Source organism: Bactrocera tryoni, chromosome 2 (genome assembly GCF_016617805.1).
Source record: "Bactrocera tryoni isolate S06 chromosome 2, CSIRO_BtryS06_freeze2, whole genome shotgun sequence".
NCBI classification, from domain to species: domain Eukaryota; kingdom Metazoa; phylum Arthropoda; class Insecta; order Diptera; family Tephritidae; genus Bactrocera; species Bactrocera tryoni.
In genome coordinates this window covers 20050161-20062517 of record NC_052500.1, presented here as the reverse complement: position 1 = coordinate 20062517, position 12357 = coordinate 20050161, and the positions used below count along the sequence as shown (strand labels likewise).

The following is a 12357-nucleotide window of genomic DNA, read 5'->3' as shown; positions in this document are numbered from 1 at the left end:
GCCACCGAACATTTTATACTCTCGCATGGTAAAGTGATAATCGAGATTTCATTATACGTCATTTACATATTTTTCAAATACCGTATTTTTGTAAAGTTTTATTCCGCTATCATCATTGGTTCCTAATGTATATATTATACAGAGAAGGCATCAGATGGAATTCAAAATAGCTTTATATTGGAAGAAGGCGTGGTTGTGAACCGATTTCACCCGTATTTCGTACATGTCATCAGGGTGTTAAGAAAATATTATATACTGAATTTCATTGAAATCGGTCTAGTAGCTCCTGAGATATGGTTCTTGGTCCATAAGTGGGCAGCGCCACGCCCATTTTCAATTTTTAAAAAAAGGCTGGGTGCAGCTTCCTTCTGCCACTTCTTCCGTAAAATTTAGTGTTTCTGACGTTTTTTGTTAGTCGGTTAACGCACTTTTAGTGATTTTGAACATAACCTTTGTATGGGAGGTGGGCGTGGTTATTATCCGATTTCTTCCATTTTTGAACTGTATATAGAAATACCTGAAGAAAACGACTCTGTAGACTTTGGTTGACATAGCTATAGTAGTTTCCGAGATATGTACAAAAACTTAGTAGGGGGCGGGGCCACGCCCACTTTTCCAAAACAATTGCGTCCAAATATGCCCCTCCCTAATGCGATCCTTTGTGCCAAATTTCACTTTAATATCTTTATTTATGGCTTAGTTATGACAGTTTATATGTTTTCGGTTTCCGCCATTTTGTGGGCGTGGCAGTGGGCCGATTTTGCCCATCTTCGAACTTAACCTTCTTATGGAGCCAAGGAATACGTGTACCAAGTTTCATCATGATATCTCACTTTTTACTCAAGTTACAGCTTGCACGGAAGGACGGACAGACGGACGGACGGACAGACGGACGGACGGACAGACAGACATCCGGATTTCAACTCTACTCGTCACCCTGATCACTTTGGTATATATAACCCTATATCTGACTCTTTTAGTTTTAGGACTTACAAACAACCGTTATGTGAACAAAACTATAATACTCTCGTTAGCAACATTGTTGCGAGAGTATAATATGTGAACAAAACTATAATACTCTCGTTAGCAACATTGTTGCGAGAGTATAAAAATTGATTTTTTTTCACATAGTTGGGTAATACTAGAGGTTGTCAAATATATCCACCTATTTATTTTTTGAATTTCGGGGCTATGTATAAAACGCTACAGAGCTCGTATCTGGCAATACTATACGTCTTGGTCTTGACATAACCTACAAAACGGAACGAACTCGGCCCATTTTTGAAGCGGATGGTGACTGGCGACGAAAAATGAATGACATACGACAATATCAAGCGAAAATGGTCGTGGTCGAAGATCGGTGAATCGTCCCAAACTGTGGCCAAGCCGGGATTGACGGCCAGGAAGGTTTATCTGTGAGTTTGGTGGGGTTGGAAGGGAATCAACCATATGGCCAGACGCTTAGTTCTACCATCTACTGCGAACAACTGGACCGCTTGAAACAGGCAATCGACCAGGAACGTCCAGAATTAGCCAGCAGGAAGGTGTAGAGTTCCACCAGGACAACGCCAAACCACACACTTCGTTGATGACTTTTCAGAAGTTACGGGAGTTCGAATGTGAGGTTTTATCGCATCCACCATATAGCCCGAACCTAGCGCCAAGTGATTACCACTTGTTCTTGTCCATGGCGAACGCTCTTGTTGGTGCAAAGTTGAACTCAAAAGAGGCTTGTGAAAAGTGGCTGTTCGAGTTCTTCGAAAATAAGAAGGGGGGGGGCTTCTAGATGGAAACAGATTATCGAACAAAACGATGCATATTTGAACTAAATCCGATCACTGTAACACTTTTTATAAAGCATTGAATAAAAAGTAAAAAAGCGGAAGGGAGATGTTTGACAACCTAATCCATACCTTGATTATATCTTGAGTCTTCTAAACTATAGCTATTCAGTTCCTTCAGCTCTATCAGTTTATACTTAAACGAGTTTTTCTTGAAATAGAATTTTCTGTGGTGATTGCTCGGACACAAATCTCACATCCGATCATTATTAAACTTTTTCTTAAGAAAATAACATATAAAACTCTAGTTTGCATCAGGGGATGGCAGGAAAAGTGGGCGTGGCACTGCCCTCTAATAAGTTTAATGTACATATCTCCTTAACTTGTAAAGCTGCAATAGCCAAACACCCCTACCGACACTGAAAACATGGTTGAAATCGGATGAAATCCCCGTCAACTCCCCATATAATGATACTGTCAAAAACACTAAATGTGCCATAAATCCAACCAAACTTGGTGCGTGACATTTTCGGCACATTCCTATGTTCCAGTGCGAAAATTGTTGCCATTGCAATCGGACAACAACCACGCCTATTTCCCATATAGTACAATTTATGTAATTAATTTTTTCAATTCAATTTGATTCTTTCATTTTCGAGTACATAAATCAATAAGCAATTAATATAACGGATAAAAGTTTGCACCAATAATACCTTTAGCGTATGTATAAGCAAAAATGGTTCAAATCAAACAACAACTACTGTTGAAGCCTCTTGGTACCGAATATTTGGTTCCCAGTACCTTTAGTTGAGTTTTGACCGAAAATATCCTTCAATGTGTGAGATATGCAATAGAAATTCAGACGGAATCCTTTTCCTGCAGCAGTAATTCTGTATATCCAAAATGAGTGGAATCGGGTAAATAGTTGCCTAATCCGCCTTATACCTAATATAAAGATTTTCGAACTTCCTGGTGACTTTTTGCTGGATATATCGGTCAATATGTGAGTTATCCTAATTAAAGTTACAGAGGTTGTTTTACTAATAACAGTGTATCTTTGTTCCTAAAACAAAGACAAAGTTGGATGAAAACTTGGCTAGCCCTATATAATAAAAATCAGGGTTTTCAAACATTCGGCTGACTATATCTATGGTTCTTGCACATGTCCTTTTATTCCCTTGCCTTATGTAACAATATTGCTACAAATAGCCTCGAAATTGCAACTTTCAAATTTCTATTGCTTCCGAATACAGGATGCTAGTCAAATGTCATTAAATTTGAAAAGTTGCTTAATCTTTTAAAAGCTTTTAGCAACAACTAACGGCATCTTATGCCTACATCTTAAAAACCACATTTCTTCTTCCTCAAAGATGTCCTTATAAAGATTTAGGAACGATGCAGTGTTGTACATAACCATTTCATGGTTTGTTTCGAAAGAAATTTTTAATGATGTCGTCATACCACAATCCGCACAACGTGAATTGGCATTCACTCAGCAACACTAGGATTTGAGTCACTGCAATAGCAAGAATTTTGTTTGTTAACCAGGCCATTACGCCAAAAAACAAAATTGTTGCTAATCAGGAATTCAGCCAGAAATGGGCCTTATCTGAGAAGATGATTTTCCGCTGAACGTGAGTTTGTGAATTTTTCGGAGAACGTGAATTTGCGTAATAAATTTGAGCGATTTGCAAGCGTTGTATCAAAGTGAAACGTAATTTGATGAAATGATAAATTTTACTGAATATACTGTACGTTCAAAATCACATCACTCCTATTGGCAGACACTATATATACTGCACTGTACTGTATACTGTATACAAATTCCTTTAAGAAGTAGTTTTATTACACAAGTCTATAATATAAACCGACCCGGAGTGAAAACAAAATATATGTTAAAGTGATTTTGATATAAAATCTTTGTAATCGCCTTAAAATAGGCTTCTGTGGTCACAAGCAAGCCGAAATTTAATCCAATTTTTCATTCACATAAATTTCGACTGTGATGGCCTTCAGTGCTTTCATCGAGTTTTGGGTTTTTCGGTATATGATCCATCGGTAGATGTACTTCTTCGTTTTTCGACATTATAATGACAATTCTAAGGCTATTCGACAAGTTCATTTTGGTTTTTGAAAAAGTAGTCTATAACATCAACTGATCAAATATGAACCGGACTGATAAAAAATATATTTTAAGGTAATACAAATCTTTGTTATTGCCTTAAAATAGGCCACTGAGCCAATACAAGCATGTTAACGCTAAATCCAATTTCTCATTCAAATAAAACTCGATCGGGATGGCCTGCAGTGACTTCAGCGAGTTTTGGGTTTTTCAGTTCTAATTTTTAGAGCGCCATCCGCTGAATTGTTGGACAGCTTCGATTAAGCATTAGTCACTAATTGACATATGGAAATTGAGCTTTACACATATAAAAGTAAAGTGTAAAAGTGTTCAGGTGATAGTTGTATATGATCCTTCGGTAGATATACTACCTCGTTTCTCAACATTATAATGATATTTGAGTGTACACACAGTAGCAAAGTTAAGAAAAATCACACGATTATCCGCAGCATATTTCACACATATTTCAACCACTTTTTCATAGATAAATTATGAGATAACAATGCCGTTAAAGTAAAATTATTTCAATTGGCATTACTCACTATTTTCGCACTTATTAAATATTATCTATATTTAATAACTTTTTATCATTATCGCCAGCATATTTGAATATGTATATTAATGAATTTCTAAGCACTTGGCTAACAGCAGCGCGCCCCCATTATGGCATATGTTAGCTTTATGGCCAGTTTTCGACAGATAATAGCCATAAATCAGATATTGAAAAAAAAAACACATTTTCACATAATTACGCCACAGTTAGCAATAATTTCATCGTTTTACTAGGCAACTAATTAACTTTCGTTTAACGATTTCATATTTATGAGCTTCACTCACCAGGCAACTGCCATAAACTGCAGTAAACTGTTTCATCGAGGCGCAAACAAATTTTATCAGCATTTTATGTGGGCCTCCATTTCAACAGGTCGCACACAGCTTGTGATCCACATACATGCCTATATATATACACTACATACATATATGTGTTTATATAGAGAATATTACACCGACACGGCATTACTTGACACCTCATCAGACTGATGGCGCTTCTCATAACTTCAAGTATGTGCTCAGCCAAGAACAATGAGGTCCTTAGGCAAGACAGCGCACAGCGCTGACTACTTTTAAGTTTTCTTTTATTTTCAAAATAAAGCAATGACAGATCACACACACACCCAGCTTTACCTATATGTATATACATATGTACATATGTACTTACCATTCAACAGCTGCTGCCTCATTACGGCTAAGTTGGCGATAAGCGTTTTGCATATTGTCATACAGTGATGCTGGCACAAAAGCTGCCATATGTTGGCGACTTGTGTGAAATGTCGAGTGAAAATTTCTATGCCAACATTGAAAACCAGCAGCAACAGCAACAACAATAGCAATAGTTAACTTTATTGTAGACAATGCAGATAGTCAACAAGTTTCTCGTGCAAAATATGAAATTCCTTTCCGGACCGCCAGCGTGCTTTCGTTTGTTACCGTGTTATATTGAATGCTGCGTGCAAAGTTACTGGTTACTTTCACTTGACTGAGGATTTTATACAAATTTTTTGTGCTACTACTATGTTAGGATACTTGCACCTATTTAACCGCTCAACTCGAACGTTTAGTCTGCGCTCACCAGGTCGAACTGATGCAAAGCATCAGGTTGTGGTCGCAATGAAGCTGTTCAGCAGCACGCACTAACACACGACAGGCCGACACGAATCGCAACGACGAAAAGCCGACGAAGCAGCACGACTAGTGAGAGTTTCACTGGTAGGGATGGCCAAGGAGTTGTGATTCGTTGCATGGGTATTCGGGTAGGAGGCAGCCACGAAAGCGTTGAGCGTAGGTAGTGCAGAGCGCGCAGACGCAGCAAAACCGTTGAGTGACAACGGTAATGTGGCGAATGCGAGTCATGGCAATCACAAGTAGTGGGGTTGGTACTCAGATTTGTCTACATATACTGTATGTAGATACACATACAATAAATGAGTGTGAAATAAATGTATATATGTGGTTGAAAAGCTTCAAACAGCTGTTTGTTTAAGAAAGCTTTGAGCAAAAGCTTTAACGAGATAGCAACAGGAGGCCTTTCGTTAGTAGACATATTATATATTATAAGTATAATACTTGTAGATAGAGCATATGTATTTTGTGTAATTTTGTGAAGTTTATAAAGCTCGTAAACCGTTTGCCTTTAGGAGCTTTTAATAAAGCTTTCAAGCAAACAGGTGGAGCTTTAAAGTTGTGACTTTGAGCTTCTTACGGCGACTGAGTGTAGCTTGACGTCCACTTTGAAGTATTTTACCCACCACTTAAGTAAGGTAGAATAACACACAATTTTGTGTCGCTATGGTGAAATTAAGTTTAAGTACAAAATATAGATGACGTTTGAGCATAATAAACCGGTTAGTGATGGTATTTTCTGCTCAGTTTGGTTCTTTTATAATGTATAAACTTAAATATCTTGTAGATGCCAATGATTAGCTTTAGAAAATCTTTGTTTTCTAGAGTAAAGCTTATACTACAAAAAGAATAAAGGTATGACTTTTGAAAAACTCTTTTGTAACCCTTAAAGTTTTCTTTAAACTACGTTTTAGGTAGGAATGGAAACTTTTTGAAAGCTTCAATCATAAAATTTTTTCTTAAGCCCCTGTGCGCAAAAAAAAATAAGACTTTTCAACTTAGATTTCTCAGGAAAACTCATTCGCCGAAATATTTTTCTCTAGGTTGATATGAATATCAGTGGCATCTGTGCCAAAAGTTACATCAAGCCGAAGCCGTAAAAACCAAGACAAAGTAGATCAAAAATCAATTATGTTATATTGACAGTTTTTTTTCGATTATTGTTGTGTGGTGCACTCCGAATTCCTTCCGACCGGCCAAACTGTCAACAAGAAATACTATTTGAGTGTTATGCGTCGTTTGTCAAAGCTATTCGTAAAAGGAAGCCGGAATTCGCCGAATTTGTGTGACTTTTGGCTATTCAGCAAACTGAAACGACCGGTTCGGGGAAATCGTGTTGAGCCAATTGCAGAGATTAAACGTGAATCGCTACGCACATTGAAGGCTATAGCGGAAATTGACTTTAACAACTGTTTCGGAGATTGAAAAAAAAACGTTCACACAGGTGTATTGAGGCTAAGAGGAATTATTTTGAATGGAACGACATAGATTTTATAGAATATTTATTTATTTTTATATTTATTAATTTTTAAGTAATAAGTATGAACGGGGCCTTTTTAAGAGCTTCACTCAAAGCTGGAAATTTTTAGCAAATTATATTTAAACCTCGAAGTTGTTGAATGTTGAAGTTGCGTCCCAGTGTTTATGCCAAGTGGGATTACGACTAATTTTTATAGATAATTTTACATTTTTCTCGCCAATTTATAAACATTTTAGAAATGAGGGACCATTCCATTTATCCATTCTTCTATCATATGTGTTAGTTCCAATTTCTCATTTATTTTTGAATTTCCTGGAAAGTCAGTCGTGAGACCAGCTGCGATTGAGGAAGATTTGGTTTAAATTTAAAGTACTAATCGGATAGCAAAGTTTGCTTAACATACAATGATCCAAATATCCTTTGGAAACTGCATAACACAGTTTTCGTAACGTGTTCGAAGTTTTGGAAAAATTTTTGAGGTTTAGAGGATTAACCTGTAACTTTTTAGAAAGGTTGTGAATTTCACCGAAATTATTAAGAGGGGCTCCGTCGAATTCAATTATATAGCATGATTCGGATGTATTTCAGTGGTAGGTCAGCGATAAAATATGTGAGTTTAGAAGAGTAAAACTACGATGGAGTACTTGATCTTAATACTATTTCATAAAAGAGACAAATACCCTATTCAGTTAACATGTATGTACATATATGCGAACACAATATAATTTTTTTTTTTGATTAGTCTAATAAAATATTTCAAATTATTTTCAAATTTCAAAGGCATACAATTTTTAAGTTTCTCTGAAATATTATGTTGATATAAAGTTTTGAATTGAGAAATACTATTATTATAATTTTAATAACTTTTTGCCTTTGTTTTTTTTTTTTTTTTTTGATTATTGTTTTTCCATTATTTAATGACAACTTACAAATGAAAAAAATATCTCACCACAACTATGTTTTTAAACATTTTGCCTCTAACATTTAATGATAAACATTGCAATACATATAGTTAAAACATTTACGTCGTAATTCAACCTACACTCTCCTTGGTACTCTCTTTCTAGGCGCTAACACCTACGTGAATGCTTGCATTGTCGCCATTTACTGTACCATGTTTTATCCGGCGTGCGGCCTAATGGCGTATACGTACGTCAGTCGTCTGAGGTGAGTATGGCTAATGCCAGTGAAATTTATCCATTACGCTCTCGCTAAGTTTTACTACTCAAATTGTTTGCTGCAAAGTGCTACTTTGACTGCCTCACGCTCACACGCAGCTCAGCGCCCACATTTCACCACGTGTATACTTGAATTTTCATATTTTGGTTTATAGTATATGCATAATGAGACTTTCGCTTTCATACACCTTTTAGTTTCGTTACGCTCTCTGGCCAAAATATCAAAATATTCGCCAAATCTCTCTCGATTCCCGCAACTTTTACATATATATGTATATATATATAAGTAAGTAACAGTCTACATATGATTTGTGCTGGTTTTTATTTTCTTTTCTTCAACTTGGTTTTCTGTGCGTAAATGGCCGCCAACAGTTGCCGCTTGGCAGCTAAAAATAGCTGTCACTTCCATTATTTTTCACCGAGACGCAAATCGCTTTGTGGGCGCTTTGAAAGTTGATCTGCCGCTGGCTTAACTTATGCATGTGATTGTTTGATGAAAATCATTACACTTGTTTCAATTCAGGAAAGCAAACTTTTATGTGCACCCACTTACGGCGGTGAGTTGACTGTTGCCTGCCGTGCCACGTGGCGTATACGCAACGTTATTAATCAATGTATTTCAGAATTTTAAGACATGCTGATGTTTGACACAGGAAACTACTATTGTAGTTGGCAAACAAAGTTTACCCGTCAATGCTCATAACCAGTTCCTATTAATATCTAAAATGTGTTTTTTCTCTGGTTTTTGTATTAGCTTTAAAAGGCTGCACGTGTCATTTCAACCACCCAATCTAGAAAGTTAATTGCTTCAATGAAGCTATATGTTAAATTTAGATAGAAATGTGACAGTTTTTAAAATTTATGAAACTTTTTATATTAAATTGCCACGTTCCTCAAAAATATGGTTTATTTTTGGATAATTCTTTGGTTATACGGAAGTGTCATTCATTTTAATTGATTTAAGATCTTAAATGCGGAAAACCCACCGAGGTAACAGTCCTTAATCGGATATAAAGTCTTTCTTTCGGTTAGTTAAACACGATTTTCGTATGAATGGATCTTTAGTTCGTGGTGTTATTATAGGATATTTCGAAGTTCGCTTGATTTACAGAACAATGTTGAGAGAAGCTTTGTTTATTGCATACCTCTCTTCATTTTAGTGCTAAATACCTTTAACTACCTATATTTTATAACTTTTACTAAACATTTACGTGCCATTCATTAATATTGAATTCTAATTTATTTTAAATTACTTTTTTATTACTCCTCAATTACTTTTTAATTACTTTTTGCCTACATTTCATAACTTCAACTAGGCATGTCATACAATAAAATTTAGTTTCCATTACTTTTCAATTACTTATTAATTACTCTCTGAATGCTTTGCAATTACTTTTTAAATACTTTCTAATTACTAACAATTACTTTACACTTATTCGAAAATTTAAATTTTTTCCATTACTTTTTAATTACTTTCTAATTACTTACTTATTACTTTTCAATTATTTTTTAGTTACTTTCTAATACCTATCGAATTACTTTATAAATGCTTTGAGCCTACATTTTAAGACTTCAACTAGGCTCAATCGGTTTTTAATTATTCTCTGAATACATTGCAATTAATTTTTTATTACTTTATAATTACTAACTAATTGCTTTACATTTATTCGCTATCAAATGATCGTTTAGCTCTTTGAAAATTAAAATTTAGTTACCATTACTTCTCAATTACTTTTTCATTACTATCTAATTCCTTTCAATTATTTTATAATTACCTTCTAATTCCTATCAAATTACTTTTCAAATACTTTATAATTGCTTTCTGCCTACATTTAAAAACTTCAACTATATTCAATTACTTTTTAATTACTCTCTGAATACATTGCAAATAATTTTTAATTACTAACTAATTACTTTATATTCATTCATTATGAAATGATCGTTTATCTTTTCGAAAACTAAAATTTAATTACCATTACTTTTCAATTACTTTTTAATTACTTACTAATAAATATTTAATTTTTTTAATTATCTTTCAATAATTTTATAATTACTTTCCAATTTCTTTACACTTATTCACTATCGAATGTCCGCTATCCCTTCGAAAAATATATTCACATTCATTGAAGCATCTCCCCCATCGGGCTTGTCATCAGCCCACATGAAGCCTCAATATTTACCAGCAACTTATACATATGTATATATGTACATACATATACATATGTATGTACGCATAAATTTGCACATTATTAGAGTGCGAAGCATTAAGTTGTCCGTCGTCCATTGTTGGCTAATGATTTGCAGCGTTCGCATTCGTTTTGTGGCTTAGCATTTATAATGTAATATGTATTAGCCAGCGGCACAACCACTGCCAAAGCCGCAGCCAATCTCAATAACACCAACAATGGCTGGCAGCAACCTCAATATCAAAGTCAACAATCCATCAGCATGTTCGGGCTGGCATGAATGTTATTAATTTTTAAATGTCACAGGCGAGTTCCTGTCGAGCGTTTGGGTAAATATTCGCCTGCGACCGAAGTAATTTTATACGCGTTGAAATGAGCTGCGTGTGCTGCGAGGGCTGCGGGGGCTAAGGAGTAGCGCATTTGATTGCCTCTTCACTTTTGATTCGCAAATATTTTACTTATTCATGATCTACTTTCTCATCACAGCAACAACTAGGCAATTTCTCTCGTTTAAAACGTTTTTTTATTTTTTTTTTTTGCTTATTTTGTGTGGTGACTAAATGTGCGTTTTATAAGCAATCACACTAAGTGGCGTTTAAGTGTATATAATATTATATATGTATATATATACTTATATATATTTATATATGAGTATTTACTTGATTTCACTTTTCTCAAGTTCTCAAGTTCTTGTATGTATTTGTGAAGTTAGTAATCATTACCATCGGAAACTTTTATTAATGTGAAACGGTGTGAGCCCGAGTCGTGAAATGGTTTTTGATTAATATTATGGACGCATGCGATTGACGTCAGCATGTCCGAAAAGTTGTGAAACGAAAGAATAAAGTTGTTGAAAGTCGGTGGTTGCAGCAGACATCAATTGGGCAATTACTTTATTGAGATTTACTGTGGTGAAAAGCTATAACAGCTCAACTTGAGTTGGAGGAATATCAAAGTAAACGCAAAATGCAGCGATTTTGACATCTTAAGTTAGATGTTTCACACTTAATACTAACATTTCGATCATTAAAATTCTATAAGTAGAAAACTTTTTAATACAGCTTAAAAGGGATGCATTTTTACCAAAATTCCAATGTGTTCTAAGTGAACTTTGTCTGTTTTTTCTTCTAGCCTCAGATATTTGAAAGTATTGTATTTAAAAAATTATTATTTTCTGCGAATTTACTAGGAAACATTAATTATGTATATCCGTTAATATTATATTAAACTAAAAAATATTTAAATTTGACTGCATTGAAGCAATAATAGCTCCCACATCAAAGGCAGGGGCGGATCCATAGTACAATTTTGGGAGGGAGGGGGGTAAATTTATAACTTTGTACTTGCAAGTCAAAGTTTTTTTCTTCGCGGAGTGTCACTTATGAATAACTTTTAACTTTTATGGATCCCCGTGGATCCGCCCCTGCACCAGGGCCATCCTAAACCAGCTAAACTTAAAAAAATTACGCTATATCCTGCCAAAGTCAGAATTCAATGGACCCTTTCGGGTGAGAATCTCCTCAAAAAGTAAGTGGAGAAGAGATTTAGTCGAGTAGGATGATACAAACTCTATCTATATCGACGGGTCCAAAATGGACTGCGGAGTCCAGTCGCCTGCCAAACTGAACCACCATTTTTTGGGCGAGCAAAGGTAGAGAACCTCTGTGTCCTATTGAATATACACCCGAGGTTAAAGAAAAAATCGCGTGGCCCAAGCTAGGAGCCTCTTTAGACGTAAGCGGATGGAAGTTCATACCATTCCCGCTGGGAGCGATCAAAAGAGAAATTCATACTCACAAATAACAAATAGCTTAGAGCTGACCGAAATAAATAATCAACTCCAAGATAATGAAGCAGATCTGACCCAAGTATGATAAAACTAGAACTAAGAACTTGCTATATAAGGCAGGAATATTATTTATAAACTTAC

At 35.3% G+C, this 12357-nt stretch overlaps 1 protein-coding gene across 2 annotated transcripts in view; it reads right to left on the bottom strand.

Moving 5' to 3' along the window:
- LOC120769264 (receptor-type tyrosine-protein phosphatase N2) overlaps positions 1 to 12357 on the bottom strand; it is a 155860-nt gene that overhangs the window by 128006 nt on the left and 15497 nt on the right. Inside the window, exon 1 of one of the 2 annotated variants that reach the window (XM_040096168.1) lies at positions 5123 to 5537. The exons of the other annotated variant lie outside the window; for it this stretch is intronic. Coding sequence (XP_039952102.1) covers positions 5123 to 5183 — 61 coding nt within the window. The 5' untranslated portion in view covers positions 5184 to 5537. Of the gene's footprint in view, positions 1 to 5122; positions 5538 to 12357 lie in introns of those variants that run through there. 2 annotated transcript variants of the gene reach the window in all.